General features: G+C 39.1%; 6 protein-coding genes and 2 non-coding genes across 8 annotated transcripts; 3 read left to right on the top strand and 5 right to left on the bottom strand.

The window, feature by feature from the left end:
- Positions 1–542: 542 nt before the first annotated feature.
- Positions 543–2,800, top strand: CBG17657 (the record flags this gene model as incomplete). The annotated part of the gene is made up of 6 exons (XM_002634270.2): positions 543–834; positions 1,746–1,975; positions 2,021–2,203; positions 2,253–2,405; positions 2,452–2,579; positions 2,629–2,800. The coding sequence occupies 6 exons, from the start codon at positions 543–545 to the stop codon at positions 2,798–2,800; spliced, it is 1,158 nt and encodes a 385-aa protein (XP_002634316.2).
- A 304-nt stretch (positions 2,801–3,104) lies between these two features.
- Cbr-klo-2 lies at positions 3,105–8,173 on the bottom strand (the record flags this gene model as incomplete). Its single annotated transcript, XM_002634271.1, has 7 exons — positions 3,105–3,307; positions 3,503–3,889; positions 6,239–6,380; positions 6,427–6,571; positions 6,632–6,885; positions 6,939–7,204; positions 8,086–8,173. 7 exons carry the CDS (start codon positions 8,171–8,173, stop codon positions 3,105–3,107), a joined length of 1,485 nt encoding a protein of 494 aa, XP_002634317.1.
- Positions 3,407–3,478, top strand: CBG28684. The gene has a single exon. It is a non-coding gene (tRNA).
- On the bottom strand, positions 7,427–7,498 carry CBG28885. Its single transcript has one exon. It is a non-coding gene (tRNA).
- A 271-nt stretch (positions 8,174–8,444) lies between the features above and the next one.
- Positions 8,445–19,429, bottom strand: CBG17660 (the record flags this gene model as incomplete). The annotated part of the gene is made up of 20 exons (XM_045235961.1): positions 8,445–8,774; positions 8,801–9,170; positions 9,212–9,708; positions 9,770–11,096; positions 11,146–11,468; positions 11,513–11,649; positions 11,699–11,828; positions 11,876–12,001; positions 12,046–12,136; positions 13,291–13,455; positions 13,501–13,789; positions 13,840–13,950; positions 15,011–15,053; positions 16,520–16,619; positions 16,766–16,826; positions 17,157–17,333; positions 17,384–17,478; positions 19,014–19,127; positions 19,234–19,285; positions 19,330–19,429. 20 exons carry the CDS (start codon positions 19,427–19,429, stop codon positions 8,445–8,447), a joined length of 4,638 nt encoding a protein of 1,545 aa, XP_045096280.1.
- Positions 16,055–17,079, top strand: Cbr-col-14 (the record flags this gene model as incomplete). Its single annotated transcript, XM_002634273.1, has 2 exons — positions 16,055–16,326; positions 16,371–17,079. 2 exons carry the CDS (start codon positions 16,055–16,057, stop codon positions 17,077–17,079), a joined length of 981 nt encoding a protein of 326 aa, XP_002634319.1.
- A 961-nt stretch (positions 19,430–20,390) lies between the features above and the next one.
- CBG26456 lies at positions 20,391–20,516 on the bottom strand (the record flags this gene model as incomplete). Its single annotated transcript, XM_045235960.1, has 1 exon — positions 20,391–20,516. One exon carries the CDS (start codon positions 20,514–20,516, stop codon positions 20,391–20,393), a length of 126 nt encoding a protein of 41 aa, XP_045100032.1.
- A 318-nt stretch (positions 20,517–20,834) lies between these two features.
- On the bottom strand, positions 20,835–22,306 carry CBG17663 (the record flags this gene model as incomplete). Its single annotated transcript, XM_002634274.1, has 6 exons — positions 20,835–20,973; positions 21,017–21,207; positions 21,255–21,344; positions 21,387–21,489; positions 21,536–21,651; positions 21,698–22,306. 6 exons carry the CDS (start codon positions 22,304–22,306, stop codon positions 20,835–20,837), a joined length of 1,248 nt encoding a protein of 415 aa, XP_002634320.1.
- Between the last annotated feature and the right edge of the window lie 82 nt (positions 22,307–22,388).

Genomic DNA, 22,388 nt, shown 5'->3' with positions numbered 1-22,388 from the left:
CGAACGCTTGAAAAGAGAGACCGATATCTTCTTCTTCTTCTCCTTCTTTTTCGTCTTCTTCTTCCGAGACCAGTAATCAATTTACCCGTGACTTCTTCCGGATGACGCTTCCTTCTCTCTTATCCCATCATGACCGCATGGACAAACTCTCTTCCTTCTATAAATGTTTTGCTTTTTTCCAGTGTCTTCTTCTCTAAATATTAGTCAGTAGCCTAATTACCTCAATATAGTTCCCCCTTGTCCTCCTCCTGGCGGCGAGAAAAAAAGGCGGTTTCTTCTTCTCACTAAATTTTTCTTTTTCTTTCTTTTTTCTAAAAGTGATCTGGGCTCTGTGAGCTCACCGCCGCCCCAATCCTCCTTCTTCCCTCTGATTGTCCTTAATTCATTGAGAAACATGCCTCTGGGGGCCCCGACTAATGCATTTCGTCATTGGGTTATCTTCATCTTCTTCTTTTGTCTCCTCTTCAATCAACTCTTTCTTTCCTTTTCCAGACAAAAAAACTTCTATACCAATGTCAAATTGAAGACGGCTCCTCTCTACTATGAACTCTTCGTCTTTCGTCTCATCGACTGAGCCTACTGTACTGTTTGAAGAGGAATTCGACGGTGTCCCATTGCTTAGACACTCTTATCAACTCACTGTTCTGTATACTGTAGCCTATGGAGCCGTATTCTTCACCGGCGTTCTGGGAAACACGTTTGTCGTGTTGGCAGTGTGGGCTCATAAGAATCTCAACATCACCACTGACTATTTGATTCTTTCGTTGGCTCTGGCGGATTTGTTCATTCTGTGGATTTGTCTTCCGACAACTCTGATCAACAGTATATTCACAGGTAATTTTTTTATTTGAATATTTTCATTTGAATATTGGAACTTCAAATTTTTGATTCAATTTGCATTACTATCAAAAAGCTGGACTAAAATTCATAAATTTCCTCATCGCAATTACATTCTTGCCGGCTTTTGTATTATTGGCTCAATTGGGTAGAGGGGTGACTGGCGATCTAGAGATCAAGGGTTCGAACCCTACCGGGGTCAAACTTTTTTTGGTTTTCCTTTTTAAAACGTTTTCTAGTGTTGCGATTGAGATGTAAACACTCTAATAGAGTACCACTCAAATCGTCGACTTTGACCCAATTTATCTCGGCTCCTTTGAGAGATATCAAATATTGGGCAACTGATAAAATGTTTGTGACATTATGATAAACAATTTACTAGTTGATTACTTGTTGATATCTTCCACAGAAAATCATATATGTGGTATCAAAGTGGTATGTGGTATCAAAGGTATCAAAGCGGTTTGGGTGGCACTCTGTTAAAGTGGTTTTCTATTAGAATGTCACCCTGTGCACTTTAAGCTCAATTATCTCGGTTCCTATGAAAGATATCAAAAATGTGTCAACTGATAAAATATTTTTGATACTATGATAAACATTTGTTAGTTTATCACTTTTTGATTTCTTTTACAGGAAGTGAGATAACTGAGCTTAAAGTTGACGATTTTGGTGGCGTTCTATTGGAATGTTTAAGGTAATCTAGAGCTAGTTTTTCGATTTCAAAGAGGGCTATCAAAAATTTTCAATGCATTAAAATGTTTAAAAAGTTAAATATATATTTTTCTAATACTATTGCAAAAAACATTCAAAAAAATCATCGAAAGATTTTTAAGGACAATGTATCATTGTTAGGGTTAACCTAATTTCCATCATTTTTTACAATCAAAAAGTCGGAGTATGTTTTCCAGAATGGCTTTGGGGTCAATTCTTCTGTCGTCTATCCACGTGGGCGAATGCATCAACATCATTCGCTTCTGTCTACACTTTGGTCGCAGTAACAGCTGATCGATATCTGGCAATCTGTCATACTCTGAAATACAATACTAGCTGGGATCGAGAGTACACAAAATACGTCATTTTCACTGTCTGGTTTGTGGCTGCCATCTTCGGAATCCCCAATTGGTATAACTATGATTTGGTGGGTCTTTATGATAACTTCTTTTTTAATTAGGAAAGTTTTCAGATAGTATGGCAGGAGGGTAACTACGGCTATCGGTTATGCACATCACAAACAGATCAAAAATTATACTTCCTTTTTGTGAATCTCCTTCTGGCTTTCATTGTTCCGTTCGGATTAATATCGGGTCTCTACACGAAAATCTTTATTACCGTATCCACTCATAGAAGTTTAGCTGTTGATGCAAGGGTATTATATTTCTCTCTACAATTTTTTATTTTGTAAAAAAAAATTTCAGGCGCGAGAAGACCGAGTAAAGCTCCGGGTAGCTACAATGATGCTCACTGTCATCATTGTGTTCGCTTGTTGTTGGCTTCCTCTCTACTGTATTTTCACCTACTTTTTCTTTTTTGCCGATCAGAGATCCGAAGTGTTTCGTATCACTTCTATGGTAAATAGGAACCAAAACTTGAAAATATGAATCTAAAAATTTTCAGCTGATCCGCCCAATTTTTCAATGGATGTCCCTATTATCTAGCTCGCTGAATCCCATAATTTATATTGCCTACAGTCATAAATATAGAAGAGCTTTCAAAAGTATACTTTTGATGCCATGCAAAACGAGGTGAGCTAGCTACTCCAGACATTCAGACAGTAAAATTCCGAAGTTTTAGATATGAACGGGTCCGGAGCACGATTCTTCGACGGCACTCTAGAGGTGGCAAATCCACGGCGACAATTTCAATGTCAAATTTTGGAGCAGAGCCAACGAATCTGTGTGGAGCATCTAGTTTGCTAATTGAGCCAGATGGAAAACAAGTAGAACGATCTGTGTCTGATTGCTAATTTCATTTTTTCTATTAGAAATTTTTATTTTCTAATTAACCACCCCGTTTCCATTCTTATTGCTACGGTTTTCGACTTAAACGTGTTGTTACTTTCCTATCGCTTGAATATCACGGCATCGCGGACTGGCACCTAAAGAAATGTTTCTCTGTTGCACCTGTTGCAAAGTTCGGGCGACCGCTACGCCAACACGCGACGCGCCCAAAATTGTTCGAGTTCCCTTCCGCGATGCCGTGTTAATTGACATGAAAACGAAAAAAAATTACTTTACTATAATCAGAAAAAGTTTTCGGAAGAAAAAAGATTACAAGAGATTATGATGCTTCTTGAATTCGCGAATAAAATTTTGATAAAATTTCGCCGATTGTTTCATGGTTCTTGTCTTCTCCGGAGACTCAAAATCCACACGACAGATCCCAAATCTCAATTCGAATCCGTCATCCCATTCGAAGTTATCCATGAGTGTCCACAATGTGTAGCCGATGACGTTGCAACCCTCGTCGATGGCTTAAAAGGAAAATATCAATTTTCAATCTTCTTCTTCTCCTAACATCGTTATCATATTTTTTCTATTTCTGTTGCCCCTTCTCTTTCTCTTTTCCCGTGTCCTCGGTAGTATAGTGGTGAGTATCCGCGTCTGTCACATGCGAGACCCGGGTTCAATTCCCGGCCGGGGAGAAATTTTTTTCACCTGATTTTTACCTTTCGCTACCACTTCCAAATGTCCAGTGATGTACTTGATTCTATGTGTGTCGTTCAGAATCTCCTCCACAGGTTTCTTCTCCTCTCCAACGATGTCTGGACATCCGTTCTCCGTGATAAACACCGGGATATTGTTATACTTCTCTTTGACGTACTCCAGGAGAGCCAGTAATCCGTCTGGAGCATAACGAATCCAAGTATCACCGCAGATTCTGAAATTTCTATTTTTTATTGAAGTTTGCACGGTGACTAGAGACTTTTCCCATTTTCCTTCAACGAATGCATATGATCCGTCTCTTTCGGATTGCGATGGTGGGGTTTCATTATCGCTAACACCTCGGACCACATGACTCAAATAGTAGTTGATTCCAAGAAAGTCGGTGCTACCTGAAAATTATTTATCGTAATCTCAGAAATTGCTCTAGATCAAAAACTGAAGTTTTGATCTACCGTGGTACCGCCTGTTGATCTACCTCCCCGCGCGTTTTTGTAATAAAAATCAAAATCATCATTCCAGTCCGCCAGAGAATATTATTCTTCTTCTTTTCTATTGTATTTCCCTATCTGTACTAATCGGTCGATTCATCGCGATGCCTGTTGTTCAAAAAGTCATAGATCATGTCAAGAAACGTAACAAGGGATACTTCGAACTCGTCAAAATCATGGTAAGCATCTTTTTTTTCTTTCAAAAATACCGCAAAACCTGTAATAGAAGGGCCCCACACTGTCAAGCTTGAGTTAAATTATTTCAGTTCCTGTGCAAGATATCAAAAAAGTGTCAACTGAAAAAACACTGTTGATATAAGACGGTTGAAATTTGAAGAATTTTTTTCGCGTGTATAGAAACAGCTCAAATTGATGATTTCATGTACCATGTAGCATTTATTTCAGTTTCACCAGATGTCTGAATTTTCTGTACAAAAATTATGAATATTCCAGAAATTAGTCAAAGTTATAGAAGATGTTTATTTGATGGATCTGAAAATGATCTTAAACAGAAAAATAGGTGGACAAATTAAAATTGGACAGTGTGCACAGTTGGGACAGTGGTAGTAGTTTGCTCAAATCCGGGTGACAACCAATCTTCCTGCATTTTGAACTTCTTGATGCTCTGTACCTGCTTTTCTTCTACAGGTACAGAATCGGTTTGTCTCCCGATTTTGTACTTTTTTAAAAGAAAAAGTGTTCACGCCAAATTCAAGTATTATTTGAATTGTGCCACGAGGTACAAAATCGGTAGGCAAGCCGATTCTGTACCTAGTGAAACAATTCAAATTTTCTCTGATTTCACGTGTCTTGTGTCTTTGTCGATTTTGAAACATTACTCATGAAATCCTATTTTGAACCAATTTTTTGATCGACACTAACTTTCTACAATACGCTTATTTGAGTGAGAGTGATATCTGAAATTTTGGATATTTTGAAGCTAATCCGACGTTAACAGTAAGTAAACTCGATCCGAATTCTTTCTCATCTTTTGATGGTACTTGTTGTTGATATCGGATTGACTGTTGGCTAGCTGATTGGATATTGGATAGCAGTCTCAAAATATCCAAAATTTCAGATATCACTCTCATCCAAATAAGCGTATTGTGGAAAGTTAGTGTCGATCAAAAAATTGGTTCAAAATCGGATTTCATGAGTAATGTTTCAAAATCCACAAAAAGACACGTGAAATCAGAGAAAATTTGAATTGTTTCACTAGGTACAGAATCGGTTTGCCTACCGATTTTGTCCCCTCTCGTGGCACAATTCAAATAATACTTGAATTTGGCATGACCACTTTTTCCTTTAAAAAAGTACAAAATAGGGAGACAAACCGATTCTGTACCTGTAGAAAAAAAGAAGACACAGAGCATCAAGAAGTTCAAAATGCAGGAAGATTGGTTGTCACCCGGATTTGAGCAAACTACTACCACTGTCCCAACTGTGCACACTGTCCAATTTTAATTTGTCCACCTATTTCTCTGTTCAAGATCATTTTCAGATCCATCAAATAAACATTTTCTATAACTTTGACTGATTTCTGGAATATTCATACAGAAAATTTTTGAATTGTAAAAAGCCAAGGCGAAACTGGACGAAGTCTGTGGAACAGACAAACTTTTCGAAAAACTTTTGTTCTTTCTATTAACTCTGTTCTTTTTGTACATAAAATTTGAGAAATTGCGGTTTTCAGAAATGAGAAAAAAATTCTTCAAATTTCTACCGTCTTATATCATGATAAACAATTTATCACTTGATAACTTTTTTATATCTTTGATAGAGACCTAGATAGATTGGCTTAGAGTTAAAAATTAGAGTACCCTTCTATTACAGGTTTTACGGAAACTTCTTTTTCCTAGACTCGTCACACCCCATCCACAATTCTTCCATCGGAATCCGAAATCGAGAAGAATGAAATCAGCTTCCACATCTATGAATCGATGAAAAGAGCATTCGATATTGAGATTGAAATCGAAATGAAAAAACCAGCCAAACCGATGTCAGCTCCAAAAAAGAAGCGAGGATTGAAAAAGAAGGTGTCAAAGAAGACACCAGTTTTATGGGTTGCTCCACAGGCGCCAAAAGTCAATCTCTTGAGCAAGAAACAGTTCAACGGACTTGTTCAACAACCGAGACTTCATAACTAACAATCTATATATTTTATCCACCTTTTCAGCCATATTTCCAATTGATTAAATCATCATTTCAATAAAAAATCGTGTTCAATACCAATTAGCATTCTTCACAAACCTTTAAGGATTGCCTTTTCGTCGTCGGTAAAGTTTGGCAAAAATGAAAGGTTCTCTCTCATAGACACTGGGAAATCTCCAGATTCAGAGAGAATCGGGTCAATGGTGCTCTTGAAAAACCAGTCAAGAGCTCTCTCGGAAGCCTAAACTTTTCAACGTAAAACTCAAAATAAGAAAGAACAAACCAACCGCTTGATCTTCTGGAGAATGAGAAGCCGGGAAGCAGAAATGACCTCCGTTGGTGATTCCAACAACTCCATTTTGGATCTTCTTGTAGTTTTTCTCATAGTTACGGTAGATTTTCGCATGAGCAAGAAGCATGTTTTTGAGAGCTCTGAAACTACGGTAATTAGAGCATTTGTTGCGTATTTTCAATCTCAAATAGTTGACTAACATGTATGGCGATTGATTATGATTCTCGATTTCTGGTCTATCTGGACAAAGCCATTGTTCTCCTGTAAGCTTCACAACTGAAGACCATGCTTGCATGTTGATTTCATTGTATGTAATCCACGTCTTCACCAAATCCCCGAATTTTTGGAAACACAAATCCGCAAAATTGACAAAATGATCACAATTTTCCTTGTTCAACCATGATGTTCCATTGTCGTAGATAGCCAGAGGCATATCGAAATGGAAAAGTGTGACCTAAAATGTTTTCCTTATTCTCTGTTTTCATGTTTTTTTAGAATCAAACATACAATTGGCTCAATTCCATTGTCTCGAAGCAAGAGGCAAACATCACGATAATATTGGACGCCTTCTTCGCTGATTTCAGAAAGTGTTCCATTCGGAAGGACACGGGACCATGAAATCGAGAATCGATAGCTCGTGACGCCGATTTTCGCGAGAAGCGCAATGTCTTCTTTGTATTTCAGACGACTTTCACAAGAGAGATTTGGGTCAGAAGCATCACGAATTCGCCCGTATTCCGAGCGGATTGCATCCCAAGTACTGAATCCACGGCCTGGAATAGTTTAATTATTGGAAGGCAATGAATATTTTAATTGAGTATGCTCAAGAACTTTCAACTTTGAGCCAGTTTATCTCGGTTCCAGTGCAAGATATTTTAGCGTCCTATTATAGTGTTTACAGTATGACAGTTTTCTCCGGGTAATTGAAATGGGTTTTCGAACACTGTTGAAGAAGGTGTGAGGGTTTAGAAACTGACAACGCATAAAAAAGGTTTCTCCCCGGCCGGGAATTGAACCCGGGTCTCGCATGTGACAGACGCGGATACTCACCACTATACTACCGAGGACACGGAAAAAAAAGAAAGAGAAGGAGACAGGAGAGATTGAGAAAGAAGAAAAATAATGATATCGGTGTTGGGAGAGGAAGAAGAGAGAAAATTGATAAAAAGAGATATTTTATAGACTTTTAAAAAGACCATTCTTCTTTTCAGCTACCGAATAGGAATGCAAAGTCATATAGACTCTTATGTATAACCTCGAATGGAATGATGGATTCGAGTTGAGATTCGGAATCTGTTGTGTGGATTTTGAGTCACCAGAGAAGACAAATTTTAAAGCATATTCTGAAATTTCCTTATTTTTAAACTAAAAATTCATATTTTTAACGACTATCGACTTTCACCCGTCCGTAGCTGCATGTCCCGGCTTCTACTCAGCCGCCGTTCAGCCGCCAATCGTCCGTTCAAATTTTTTTTTGTAGTCTAGACTCCTAATGACGCAATTTGTTAAAACAGTATTAGCAGGAATTTGATAAATATGATGACATAATGACTGGAGTACAATATAGGTACCCCGGGTCATAAATTTCAGCATTTAGATCAGCTAACTAGAGATATTATAACTTCAGGATTTCCTCGATTCTCGATAAACTCACCATCCAATTCTTTGGCTCCTTCAATTTGGTATGCAGCGGTGGCAGTTGCCAGCTGGAAATTCTTCGGGAATCTAGTTGGCAACGACATTTAGTTTCAACAACAAATCGACACGAATGATGCTAGAAAACTGATAAGAGAACACAACGACTGGTGGCCAGTCACAACCTTTTTTCCGTTATCGAAATCGGGTTATGCAAATGAAAATGTTTGTTGTTTGTTTGGTTGATTTTGGGACACAATGGGATTATATGTATGATCTTTTGCAAATCAAGTGTTTTCAAAGAAAATAAATTATTTATGTACATGTCTTGGTATACCAGAGAAATCAGAGAAAATAAATAAATTAAAAGAAGTTGTTTCAAAGCTTTTTGAGTTGCTGAGAGCATTGAATGAGGCATACGGGATCCTTTTGAACATCGGCAAGTGAGAAATCACGAAACAGACGGGAACAGTCGTTGATTGTGATCGAATGACATTCGGGACCTTCAAGAGTGCAAGTACAGGTAACACATGGAGTTATTCTTTTGGTTTTTCCGCGGTTTACAACTCGTTCATCCACAAGACAGTAGTCACGATCCACCCATTTATTCAGATCCATTTCTGGCAGTTCCGAACATGACATTGGCGAGTTTCTGAAAATATCGAGCTGCATTATTATATTTATGGAATCAACGCGGAGGTTCACAAACTAGCACCCAAGAGTCCAACTTACGCTAAGTCATCCGGCATTAAGAATACATTTGGTTGAATATTTGCTGCATATTCACTATTATCACAAATGATCCTTGAAAGACTCGCTTTCCGAATTTCTACCAATTGATCCGGAGTGAATCTGACCATCGCATCATTTGTCTCATAATAGAATCGATCACATTTCTTCAATCTCTGCATTTGTTCTCCAATTAAACAAGCAAGTGTTGGTCCCACAAGAGATCCTCGAGTTGGCGATTCACTCATAATTCCAGGGAACAAATCAATGTCATCTACATGAGCATAAGCGGTTTCGAGCGCAGTTACAGCGTCAGACGTCATCGTGTCACGAAGATCCGAGAAGGTTGATGCTTTTCGAAGACCGCAATACTTTCTGAATTTATTTAGTTAATTTGAATTGAAGTGTTGAAATACCTGTAAGCATTATATCCCTGTACACCATGATCTCTAGCCCTCTGAATATTGACTGCTGGTAGATCTAATCCAGTCAACGGACCTCCTGGTTTCGCAAACAAATGATTTCGAACAGCAGTGACAATGTGTCTATCAAATGCCATACTGCTTGCTCCAATCAATCCCATTAGTATCGATTCCATATGTCCTGAGTTCTTATCATAAACTGGTGATGGGTTGGAGAATGTCTCCGTCAAATTCACATGATTTGTCATATTCTGGAAGTTATCATTCATTCTTGTGAATACTCCACGAATTAGTGAATGTCCGAATCGGAATGCCGACGTTGACATTTCCTGGGAAATCGTGGCATCACACTGATCATCGTATCCCTCAAAGTATCCGGATGACTGCGGCATTAGGCCCCATTTTTCCACGTTCTGACATCCAAGAACTACTGGAAGCCATTCTTTGTAGACAATGTTTTGAAGCTGTGCAATGTTGATACGACGGGCTTCCTAGAAAATGATTTTACGTTTTGAATTTTTTTAAAGCTGAGAAGCTCCTTAAAGCTCCTACCTGGAACAACTTCTCATCGCTCCAAAAGTTGTTGATTTGTTTCAAATATCTTGCAATCCTATTATGTTCTCTTAAGAATATATTATGAATTGCCGTCAGTCCTGGTTGCTCATTGCTCCTTTCATCTCCGGCCACAAAACATCTTCTTTGTCGATTTTGAAGAATCGAACGACAATCCCTCTCCTGATTTCCTTGTGGAAGAGCCTCTTTGTTAAATCCCAAATCCGTGAAGTTCAACTTTCCATCACTGAACAATCTCAACTTATTTGCCTCGCATTGAGTGGACCCATAAATCGTAGACGCATCCAAAAATGATGTCAACTGATTCAACTGATTACGGTATCCGAGAGAAACTTGAGCTAGAAGACTTCTAGCGAATGGCATGCATCTGGGTCTTCCGTCACTGTGTCGTGCTGGGAAGAACGGATCATCCGGTTCGATTTTAATAGGGAAGCAATGGATGGAAAGAGTTTGAGCTGAGTCACAAGATGAGCAATTCAGAATTGTGTTCTTTGGTCCACGAGAAATTGGAGAATGCATCATGTCGTGATCTAGAATTTGACCGAATTGCATCAACATGTGGGTGAATTTGACGTGGAACTTTGGAGCGTCACTATGAACAATATTTGAGATTTTTCTGGCGGAAGGGAGTTCCGATCCAAGTACGGAACGAGTTCGTGGCGTGTCAAAACCGTCATCATAAGCTGGATCCAGAAGACGTCGCATTTGGGTGAAGGCGTTTCCAAACTTTGGATTTTTCAAATTGTTACACCATCCAGAATAGGAACGATATTTGGATGTATGATCACATGGAAGGGGTTCAGGAAGGCATTGTTCTTTGGGAAGGGGATCTCGAGCTGAAAACAAAATTAGTGGAAGATTAGTTTCCCTTAACCTAAACTGACCCAAAAACGGCGTAAAATTTCCAATAACGCTTCCAATATCAATCTGTGGTAGAATCTTCTGAAGTGTCTCTACATCCAGGTCCGGCAATTTCTCATCTTTATTCAACCCATTTCCAGTAACCAAAATATTTGTGGCTTCTCGAAGAACTGACGCAGTTCTTGCAATATCGATTGATTCCTTCTTTGGAGCCATCAGAAGAGCATGAGATACAAGAGCAGATGGTGAGGAATCAGAAAGTTGGGCACTGATTCTTCTACCTTCTCCTTCTTCGTACCTCTGCCACTGTTTGAGTCCTAATCGAATCGCTTTCTCAATTGTTTCTTTGGTGATTGGAAGGGTTGCTAGCTTCTCATCGTCTTTGAATGGTTTGGCGTCAAATGGTTGGATGATTCCGGTAGAGTTACAACTCAATGGACAGTTTCTGTAGAAGATGAATTATTAATTTTTGAAATGGAACCTAATTCAATTACCCATAGTCATCCGGAAGGGAGAATGCATGATGCTGAACATGGGTTACTGTATCCGTGTTATCACAAACCACTCTTGCCATCGTTGTCTTCCGAATCTCATCAATTTGTGGAGCAGTGAACGCTGATGGAGAAACAAAATTCTCATACCAGAGCCTGTCTCCTCTTTTGGTTTGAGCCATTTGATGAGCGAAGAGACATGCGAATGTTGGTCCGAGGAGAGATCCTTTGGCTGGTTGCTCGGAGAGCCCTCCAACGAATACATCAACGTCTTCTGGAGACTCATACAAACGTTCAAAGTCGGAGATGTTGACGGACGGTTTGAACTGAAAATTAAACTTGATTTTGAGAGATTATTCAGAAGTTATACAATAGATTGAAGAGCCAGGAATGAATTGACATCTTCGAGTTTACAGAACTGCCTCCATTGGAGATAGCTGGGGAGTCCATGGTCTCTTCCCATTTGAATCACCATTGCGATGATGTCCACGGAATCTGCTTCGTCTTCTGAAATGAATCCTTCTGATTCACGAAAAACCCAAAGCATAATACTAACTTTTCTGGAAAGCAGTTCTCAATAGTGGAGAGCTATGAAGTCCTGGTTTTTCAATCGGAGCATTCAACAAGAACTTTAGCATTCCATCGATCTTCCCCTTCTCGTAGATCAGAGCAGGATCATTAAAGTGCTGGAATATTTTTGTCTATTTTAAAAACATATTCTGACTACAGTTACTTTCAAAAGAGATTCGCTTCGAGAAGCAAACTTTCGATCCTCAATGCTGAATTTGCTTGGAAGAAGAGTCAAGAAGAATTGACCAGCGGCGGCAGCAAACACGTTAGAAGCAGATGCATCAATGTTCTGAATTTCAGGACTTTTTCTTCTGATTTGGAATCCAAACTCACAATATCATATCCCGAGTCATATCCACTGTTTTGCAATTTGATTCCCATTACTCTCAATTGTTCTTTTCCAACCAATACTGGCACCATCTCGCTGAAACTCTATCATAAGCCCAAGTACAACTTTCCGTAAAACCTGTAATAGAAGGGCCTTCTAACTTTCAACTTTGAGCCAATTTGTATCGGTTAAAGATATGAAAAAGTGGTCAACTAATGAATTATTTATCATAACACCAGCATGTTTGCCGAAAAGTTCAAAAAGCTGACAGGTGCGCCTTCGGCGCGATTTAAACTATTTAATTTACTTTGACCTATTTAGTTCACGTTAAATTATATTTAATTTTCGAGCTTTTCAAAAAAATTTATTATTTTTATTCACGTGACGCAAAAATTTATAAATCAATCAATATAATTTCACATCCCCTCCTTCTGTCTCCGTTGAAAAAAGTCCACGCATTGAAAAAAAACACTCTGTGAAATCCCACTTTTTGAATTTTATTGCTGGATAATTTTCACAAGCACTTTCTCTCTGGTTAGAAGCTCTTTGCATAAGCTTACTCTTTTGGTTCATTTTCTTTTTGATATTTTGGTTGGTCGAATGCGAAAAAAATACAAGAAGGCCCTAAGGGTCGCCATGTTTCGGGGTTCATGGCTAGGTAAAATCATTTCCACTGAAGGTCCCCTTTTTACAAAAGATTTAATCAAAAATTAAAATAAATGAACAAATAACAATACAAAGCGTACGCATAACTTCTTACAAGGGAAAAGGAACTTTGGAAATTATCCAACAATGGTCCTCGGAGGCCACGGACGGGGACCCTTTCATGTACTAAGCCTCTACGCGGCGAAAGGGATCAACAGACGAAAGTCTGGCTAATCAGTACATTTGTTATTTTTCATAAAACAGTGTTTTTCAGTTGGTTTTGACAGTTTTCTAGAGTCTGGAACTCGCCTATCAAGTGTCGGATCACTCCAAAAATTTTGAAGTAATCGGCCGAGCTCCAGACTTTTGAAAATAGTCTAAATGGATAAGAATCAACTGAAAAATAAATTTTTGTAAACCTTAATGGCTGGTGCGCCTTCAGCATGACCAAGCCTAGTTTTATATAACATATAAATAAGATCACGACCATTTTATCAGTTGATAACTTTTTTAAATATCTTTAACAGGAAGCGAAATATATTGGCTCAAAGTTAAAAGTTAGAGGACCCTTCTATTACAGGTCTTACGGTATCAATTTAACTCACTTAAAAGTGACATGTTGGAATTGAGCAATAGTGATTCTTCTACCCTCTTCGAACAGCTTCTGATCATCCCAATGGGGATTCACCAAGCTCAATTTTTCAGCAATCAGGTTGTGTTGACGCATCCAGATCGTGTACATAGCACCGGATGTTGGCAAGAAGTTTATTCTGAAAATTTTAATCTTTCATTTTTTTCACCTAGTCTTCTGATACCTATTATTCCCAGCTAACAAACAAGGCTTCCCAGTGCTTGATCTACAAATGGAGTTATCCAAATTTGCTGGCGGAACACCCATTTGATTATTGAATCCACCCACAGCTCGAAGTGCAAGTTTTCCATCTTTGAACAGTCTCATTCGGTTAACAAACCCATTTGTGTTTCCATAGATTTGACTGAGATCCAGATAGGATGTTGCCATGTTGGCTTGTTGTCGTTGACCAAATGAGCATTTTGGGTTTGGAACGAGAAGAGAACGGGAGTACGGTAAACATTTTACATTCTCTGGAAGATTGGAAATATCTTTTTACGATGATGAGAAGATCGAAATGTACTTGATTGAAGGGAGTCATCGTCCGGAACGGGAATCTCAAAGCATTCCGGATGCGAGTTGTTTCCACGGCAGCATGGAAGTGGCATCGCTTTTTCATTTCCGTAGAAGTCACCTGAAATTTTTTTGAATAAGATTTTGTGTGTTCTAGATGTCATCGAGAATGTTGAGAACTGTTTCTGATTGATTACAGTCACCGTAGTTCCTCTGATAGGAGCCAAACCGTTAACGTCGAGCTCAATTATCTCAATTCCCATAAAAGATATCAAAAGTTTGCCAATTAATGAAATATTTTTGAAATTATGGTGAATATTTTATTAGTTAACCACTTGTTGATATCTCTTACAGGAAATGAGATATATGGACTCAAAGTTGACGATTTGGGCTGCTTTCTATTAGAAGAAGTACGGTATACTGTTCTCTGCTCTCCAATTTTTCAATAAAATTTCCAAATAAAGATGTTCTAGGACTACAAGGACCTCTTCTACTTTTCTACTACACTTCTGTAAGATTGTTTTTTCCCATGCAGGTTGCCCTCAAATAACCCTTTTTCCCAGGAGCACTATTAGGTCTCGATGGGAAGTTTCTCCTCATTGATTTTTTTTTCGCGCCCCACCTGGAGATCAAAAAGGTAGACTACTTTATTTCTCATTCATCTCCTCATTCTTCACCGGAAGATCGTCTCGTTTTGTTCCTTGTCCTCTATTCTATCTGTACTAATCAATACAATGGCTACCATCGATCAGTACGGCGGATCTATTGTGAAAGACAAGAAAACCATCAGGAAGTTTTTCGAAGCAGTAGGAATCTGTTCCCAGGTAGCAATCAAGGTGAGTCTAATATTTTTGTATGGAAAAATCGGAGCCGTGGAATAGAAAAGCTAGTGAGCTTTGCCCAAGGTCCCACAACAGAAACCGGTTATTTTAAGGAGATTTTTCGCCCAAACAAGTCGAAAAATAAAATTTTTTTTAATCTAAAAAATGCCAGAAAACGGACAAAAATCGATAAAAATTTGTGGAAGTAAAAAATATTAGTCAATTACGGTAGTTCGGCCGGGACGTAGCCACCAGATTTTCTCTTCCACATCTTCATTGTGCATACCAGAATAATAATAATGCTATCATCTTCTGACTAAATCGAATTTTTCCAGGCTATCTTGTCTCCAGCCGTTGAGCCAAAACCAAAACCGGACAGCATGCGTCCATTTCGTCGATTCGTCTACAATCGAATGAAGAAGGACTTCGACGTCTACGTTGTGAAAGTGGAGAGAAGAGATTCGATGAGTCCACCAGTGACTCCAGAACGTCCAAAGAAGGAGCGTGTCTCGAAAAGCAGGAAGATTTCGGAGAAAGTTCCAGTTCTATGGACTGCCTCGAAGGCATCGAACAGCAACATCTTCTCGAAGAAGAATCAGTTCGGCGGAGTTGTCCAACAACCAAAACGTCGCAATTAACTATATTTCGTATTCAGTTTCGGTTCCATATTTTTTTCGTATCATTTTCTATCTCAAATAAACAATTTCCATGAGAAAAATTGTGTTAGCTTTTTAATTGAAGCTCGAAATTACAGGGGCTGATAAAACGGATATATCTTTTGACATAAGTATCTTGAAAGCACAAAAATTGGTAGAAATATAATTTTACAATTGATGCAAAGCTACTGAAATTTCCAAAAAAAAAATGTATTTTTATGATCTTCCGAAGATGTCGCTGTGATTGACATGAAGCAACTTTGACTAGCAATAACCCAGCTTAAAATTGATAAAATAACTTGAAACTCAGCCAGTTTACTGATGAACTATTTGAATTTCTGCACTCTAAAATTGATCCTAGTACAACGATTTATTCAAGTTTTATGCTAGTACAAACTAAATCATTCACTCTCCATCTTAATTTTTTTAACTTTTGATTCCATCATCCCTCAAACAAATTTCTCTGACTTTTTCATATTCTGCCTACTCCTGTCAGGTACTTCTTATTCCTATGCTTCTTTCTACAGTGTGAAGTGAACGGGCTGCCGTTTCGCCGAAATACCGTTCCGCGCGGAGAGACGCAGCGTGACGTCATCTCAACGGACGGTGCGGCGGAACGGATTCCAGTATATAAATGAGGGCAAACCGCGCGAATCTTCTGACTGCTTCATTCTTGCCAAATTGGTCTGCATGTAAGTGTTTCTTCTTTTCGTGGTATTCGTCTCACCTTTCAAGGTTTTATAGGAAGATGTCTGACGAGAAAGAAAAACGATCCCTTCGGCCAGTTGCCTTTGTGGCTGTGGTATTCTCAACGGTTGCCATCACATCATGCCTTATTACTTTCCCTTTGATTTTACATTACATTCAAACTTTGGAAAGTCAAGTTCAACTTGATTTGGAGTTCTGCCAAGCTAGAGCAAGAGATATGTGGAAGGAGATGTTGGATATTGAGACTGGAGGAAAGAAGGATTCCGCCAAGTTGGCTAATATTGTTCTTAACCACAGAAGGCTCGAGAAACGGTTAGTTTTTCCTTTTTTAACTTTTTGAAACCATCATATTTCAGTGATACTCTTCAAGACTTCTGGGCTCGTCGTCTTCACGATCAAGAGCTCCGTGATCAACCCGTCGGATATGACAACCCATCCGTTGGAGTTGAATCATTTAATTCTGAAGGAGGAGGTTGCTGTACCTGCCATCGTGGACCACCAGGACCAGCTGGAGATGGAGGACGCGATGGAGCCGATGGAGTCGATGGAACTCCAGGAGAGATCGGACCACCAGGACCACCAGCCCCACCAGGACCAGATCCACACTCCTTGTTCCCACCACAATGCCCATGCGAAGCCCCACCAGGAGACGCTGGACCACCTGGACAACCAGGACCAGATGGACCACCAGGAGCACCAGGAAACCCAGGAGAAGACGGAAAACCAGGAGATCAAGGACCACGTGGACCACCTGGAATCCCAGGAGCCCCAGGACAACCAGGACGTCCAGGACCACCAGGAGAGCCAGGAACCTACAAGACAGAGGTTGGGCCAGCCGGAAGAGCTGGAGCACCAGGAAGACCAGGACCACCGGGACAACCAGGACCAGCTGGGCCACCAGGAGAGAATGGAAAGCCAGGAGGACAAGGACCATCTGGACTTCCAGGACCACCAGGACAACCAGGACAGAATGGAGCACCAGGAGAGGTTGGGCAACCAGGAGACAATGGAGCTCCAGGAAGCTGCGATCACTGCCCACCAGCTCGTTTGGCTCCAGGATATTAGATTTGAATCGAATAAAGTATTTTCTATTTCTATCTTTTTTGTTTTTGTTGTTTTTTTTTCGAATCCAAAGAACTTACGCTTGAAAATTCTATTGCTCGGAACATGAACAATGTCATCATAGATGAATGAAAGGAACGGAGCAATCAGAAGAGAACACGTGGCATGTCCAGATGGAGATGGAGTGAAAAGAGCTGATAGAGCACGAGATGATGGCAAAGGTTGACCGGATTTACTAGATCGAGGTGTAGAAATTCCTGGAATTCTTAGAATTTCAAAAATTGAGGCAGCTCTCGAAAGTGTCTACCATCTGCATAATCTGCTGGCAAAAATCGTTTCAATCTCTCATACGATGCTCCATTCAACGGGTTTTTTACATTATTACAGTGTCCGGTGTAGGATCTGGAAAAATTTTAACATTTAAAGGAAAACCTGTAATAGAAGGGCTTTTAACTTCGATCCAATTGATCTTGGTTTCTGTCAAAGGTAGGAAAAGGTTGCTAACTGATAAATTGTTCATCATAAAATAACAAATATTTCATCAGTTGACAAATTTTTAATAGTTTTCACAGGAATCGAGATAAATGAGCTCAAAGTTGACACTACTTGTTTTCAAAATTAGGCTTCGCCCCTTTTTCTATGGTGACACAGTGTCACTGACACCTAAAATTCCATTTTAGCTTTCTAGAATGAACAGAAGGAACAATACATCTTCACACATAAGTTAAATTTCGGTTTTTCTAAAATACCATAAAACGTGTATTAGAAGGGCTCTTCTATTACAGGAGCCCCTCAATTAGAGGAAGCCCATTAGCTCTTTTTTTTCGACAATCTTCATCGAAGAAATCGGTGAATTCTTGTTAAAAATTTATGAATATCCAGATATTGGGTCGCGTCCCCTTGAATTTATTAACGTAAAACCTGTAATAGAAGGACCCCAACACTGTCAAGTTTGAGCTGATATATCTCCTTTCGGTATAATTCAAATATAGCCCCCCCCACCTCAATATGACCCCCCCCCCCCACCTCAATATGACCGGGGGGCTGAAGTTGAATTGGTTGATTAAAGTATGACACCCCACCAGTACAAAGTGGGGGCCTTTACTTGAAGAACCTGGTATTATTAAAATATGGCCCCCACCTCTGCCTTCTTCAATTAAAGCCCCCCAACCATTCAAAAATAGCCCCCCAAAAAGAGAACATTATCTGAGCCCCCACTTTATTCAAATATGACCCCCCACCTATTCAAAAATAGCCCCCCACCAATTCAAAAATAGGTCCCCACCATTTTTTTGCCTAAGCCTGAATTTTAGAATGTTTTAATTTTGGAAGTTCTGATAAGATATGCATAGATGAAAAGTATTTTTCAGAAAAAGTTTCCAAGAAACAAGGAAAATGGTGAAAAATGACACAAATTCCGAAAAAATCAAAGAAAATTTTTTTAAAAAGCTCAAAATTTGCATCATGACGGTTACGGTACCCTTCACACACCACAAACTACGCAAAAGTGGGGGTCTATAATTGAATGGGTGGAGGGCTAATTTTGAATTGGAATGGACCCTTTAAAAGTGGGGGTCTATATTTGAATTGGTGGGGGGCTTTTTTTGAACTGCTGCAAGTGTCTAGATTGTTGGAGGTGGGGAGCTCTACTATGGTTCATTTTGGGGGGCTATACTTGAATTGGGGTGGGGGCTATATTTGAATTCAGCCCTCCTTTCCTGTGAGAGATATCAAAAAGTAGTCAACTGATAAAACGTTTATGGTAATATCAAAAACAATTTATCAGTTAATCACATTTTGATATCTCTAACAGGAACTGAGATGAATTTGCTCAAAGTTGAAACTTATGGAGGCCTTTCTATTACAGGTTTTACGGTGTTCGGAGAAAAACGTTCAGTGAAAAGTCGTCAATTTTATGTTTTTTTTTACTTATTCACCTGTACTTTCCAATAACACATTCTTCAATCTGATTCACTGGACAAATCTCCTTCATTTTTGTATTCTCTGTTGGTAAAAACTGAACCATGCTCTTCAAACTTTTTGGAGACTGGCTGAAATTTCGGAATCTATTTCAAAACACTTGTATTATCCAACTCTGAAATCATTTGAGCCGCAACATTAGAGGAAATGGCAGAAAAAGACAAATATTTTGCATACTGATCTGCATATGTGTAATGCATCCAAGCAATTTCAGATTGTTTGTATGTGTCTGGAATGGATTGAAATCTTAAAGATCGAAGTCGTTTCAATCACCATCAAACTTATCACTCATCAATTTCTCCGTATCATTAAACAGCTGTTCTGTTAAATGAACAGCTCTAGAAGCAGCTGAAGTTATCACTTCTTGTTTCATCGACTTCTTGAACTCATTTTTCGTTTTTTCACTTGGCTCCAATTCGAAATCTTTTGAGAACTCGAAACCAAACTCTTTTTTTAATCCCTTGTTTGGTGAATCTGGAAATATGTATTCATTTCGAAATTCTTCTTTTGTTTCTGCTGCCGATAAACATTTGATCTATCAACGATAACATCTACATATTATGACGCCTTGCATAATAATTAGAAATCTTGTTTTATTACGAGACATATGATGACACAAAAAAAGTGGATGTTGAGAGATTGAAAGGAATGTCTATGGAGCAACTTATAGCCAGAAAAAAGCGGATTATTGAAGTTTTGGGTTTTCGAAATCCTTCTGTTCTGAGGATGGAATTGAAAAACGGCTACAGTAACCTTGTGACTCAACCATCAATTTGACCGAATTTTTTATCGGTTTCTATTATTCTGGTGTTACTCTTGTCCGAAATCAATGCACGCTGAGAGCGGATATCTCGTCAAGTTTCTATTAACGGAGCATGAGCGAACCCCTATTTACTCAATTTTTCGGCGATTTTCATCGTTTTTTCAATGTTTTTAATAATTTAAATTCTTTTTTTTTGCTATTCAATCCGAAAAAAAAACGATAAAAATCGTTGAATAGTTGAGAACATAGGAAAAAACATTTTAACTAGGCTCAAAAGATACGGTAGTTCGAGCTCGCGCATATGAAACAAATTTAACGAGATATCCGCTCTCAACGTGCTTTGAAATCGGATAAGAGTAATACAAAAAATCGGAGCCGTGGAAGAGAAACGGCGGTGGCCGTGGCCGAAGGTCCCACAACGACTACTACAGTAACCCAGAAAAATTTTTTTTCGGATTTTTTTCTCGATTTCCGTATTTACGTTTTCAATCAGCTTTTTTCCCGAATTTTTGGGAAAAAATAACTGAAAAATTGACTGAAAGATGACGAAAATCAAAAAAAAAAGCGAAGATCACTCACGAATCAAACTGGAAAATGCTCTTTTCTGGGTGCAAGGTACGAAACTGGGACCACAAGGGAATGGGCTCGCGGAGCATGTAGTGAATAGAAATAGAATACTCCAAAATCGTTTCTTCATCTTGTCTTCTTCTTTTTGTCTGTTTTTAGGAAGGAAAAGATGAGTGTCACTGGACTTCGCGCTTATAACACAATTATAATAAAGATGATGCTTCGAGATTTGGCGAGACCGGTCTTGTGTTGAAATGTGTCCATCTCATGGAAGCTGCTTGTTATGCGTATGGATTACGTCATCAACTGATTTGACCAGTTGAAGGGGAAGATATTGTAACCTAACAGTTTATCTATCTGAAGGCAATAGAAATTCTGAGTAAAAATGAAACAATTGAAAGGAAATACAGGATCACAAATACAGAATAGCATGATAAATGATAAATATTTAAAGGAAATATCTGTGCTGGTTGCTGAGATGCAATAAACGAGAATTCAAAATCATGGAGAAGGAATGAAGTTGGGATAGAGCGTATGATTTGAAGTCCAGTGCTTCGTGACTTTGATGGGCCCATTTTCGGAGAAGGCTGAAAAATACCATTATTACAGGTTCTACAAAAAATTCATTACTTGTGTTGGATTTTACTCAATAAAAACATTGTATCGTAAACGATTTCAACTCGAGTGATCAGCGACAAAAGTTGATCGAGAATCAGCTTTGTCTGAATCCATGACAAATTCGTGGCGTTCATTCGTTTTGGATAAGCAATGAAGTGCCCGATGACATACTCCAGAAGTTTGGTGACGTCTCCGGCGTTGGTCTGAAAACTAGACTGGTGACTTTTGTCTACCAGAAGAAATTCCATACCGTAGTCCCAAAAGTGAAAGCAATGTTCCAAATTTTCGTGAAATCTGCAACGAACCGCATCATGAGATTGTGCGTCTCTGGTGGTCTCGGCTGAAAAATGATCCTTGTTATTATTATGGAGAAAATAATTACTCTGAAGGAGCACATTGTATTCTGCATTACGGTAACACTATTCACAAGGAAAATGTGGAATTCTGAAGTATTATGAGCACGTCTTGGATTCGTTGATAGATCCCTGAAATCCAAGTTCTGATATATTTTTTTGAAAAAAAATTAATTACTTAACGAATTTAGTGCTAGTGCAGAGCCACTTCTGCCAAGCTGATAAATGTTGACGGCCCGTTTTCGTTTGGACACTTGCTACTTGTCCAAATGCTCGGACCAATGATTTTGTCGCCTGGAAATCAGTAATTTACTTATCATGATAGTTTAAAAATACTGACCTCTGCAATTGTTTTTCGTTGCTGTTTGGCTATTCTTGCATTCACTAAATTCTCTTTCTCTCGTTTCTTCCTCATATAATAAGTCTCTACAGTTGGTTTCTTCGTCTTCTTTGGCTTGGGTTTATTCGTCTTTTTCGCATTCCTCGGCAGTGGCTGTCGATGTGGTTTGTTCTTCTCAGCTTCCTGCCGTGCCAGTTGAAGAATTTGGACTCGAGACGAAGCTCTTGTTGGCTTAGGAGGTTCTCGCGTCTTTGATTTTTTGAGTGGTGGCTCTTTGGACGCCAAAGCGGGTCGCCCTCGACGTTGTGGAGGTGACTTCCTTGGATTACTGTACTCCGAATTCGTCGCCACCTCGGATTCTTCCAAGACTCCACATTCCTTTTCATAATTGAAAATCGTCGGATAGTAGTCGATATCAATCTGCTCACATTGTGGACGGTAGTCTTCATGGTAGGTATCACGATCTTCATAGGAAAAATATGGAATTGGCTTCTTCTCGAGTGACGTGTTCAATGCCGGCTTTTCCGATTCGAAAAACTCCAAAGTGAAGGCAAGTGCAGCGGTGAGAGCCACGTCTTCATCGCTCATCAGATACAAAAGATCTCCCATCTGAAACAAAAATTGAGAAATTATTTGACATTCCAAACGAGATAAGTACAACGAGCGGATATATCAACTTTTCAAACAAAGA

The sequence above is a fragment of the Caenorhabditis briggsae genome (genome assembly GCF_000004555.2).
Source record: "Caenorhabditis briggsae complete genome, chrIV, whole genome shotgun sequence".
Classification (NCBI taxonomy): Eukaryota; Metazoa; Nematoda; class Chromadorea; order Rhabditida; family Rhabditidae; genus Caenorhabditis; species Caenorhabditis briggsae.
Note: the sequence above shows the minus strand (reverse complement) of the source record. Positions and strands in the feature narration are given on the sequence as shown.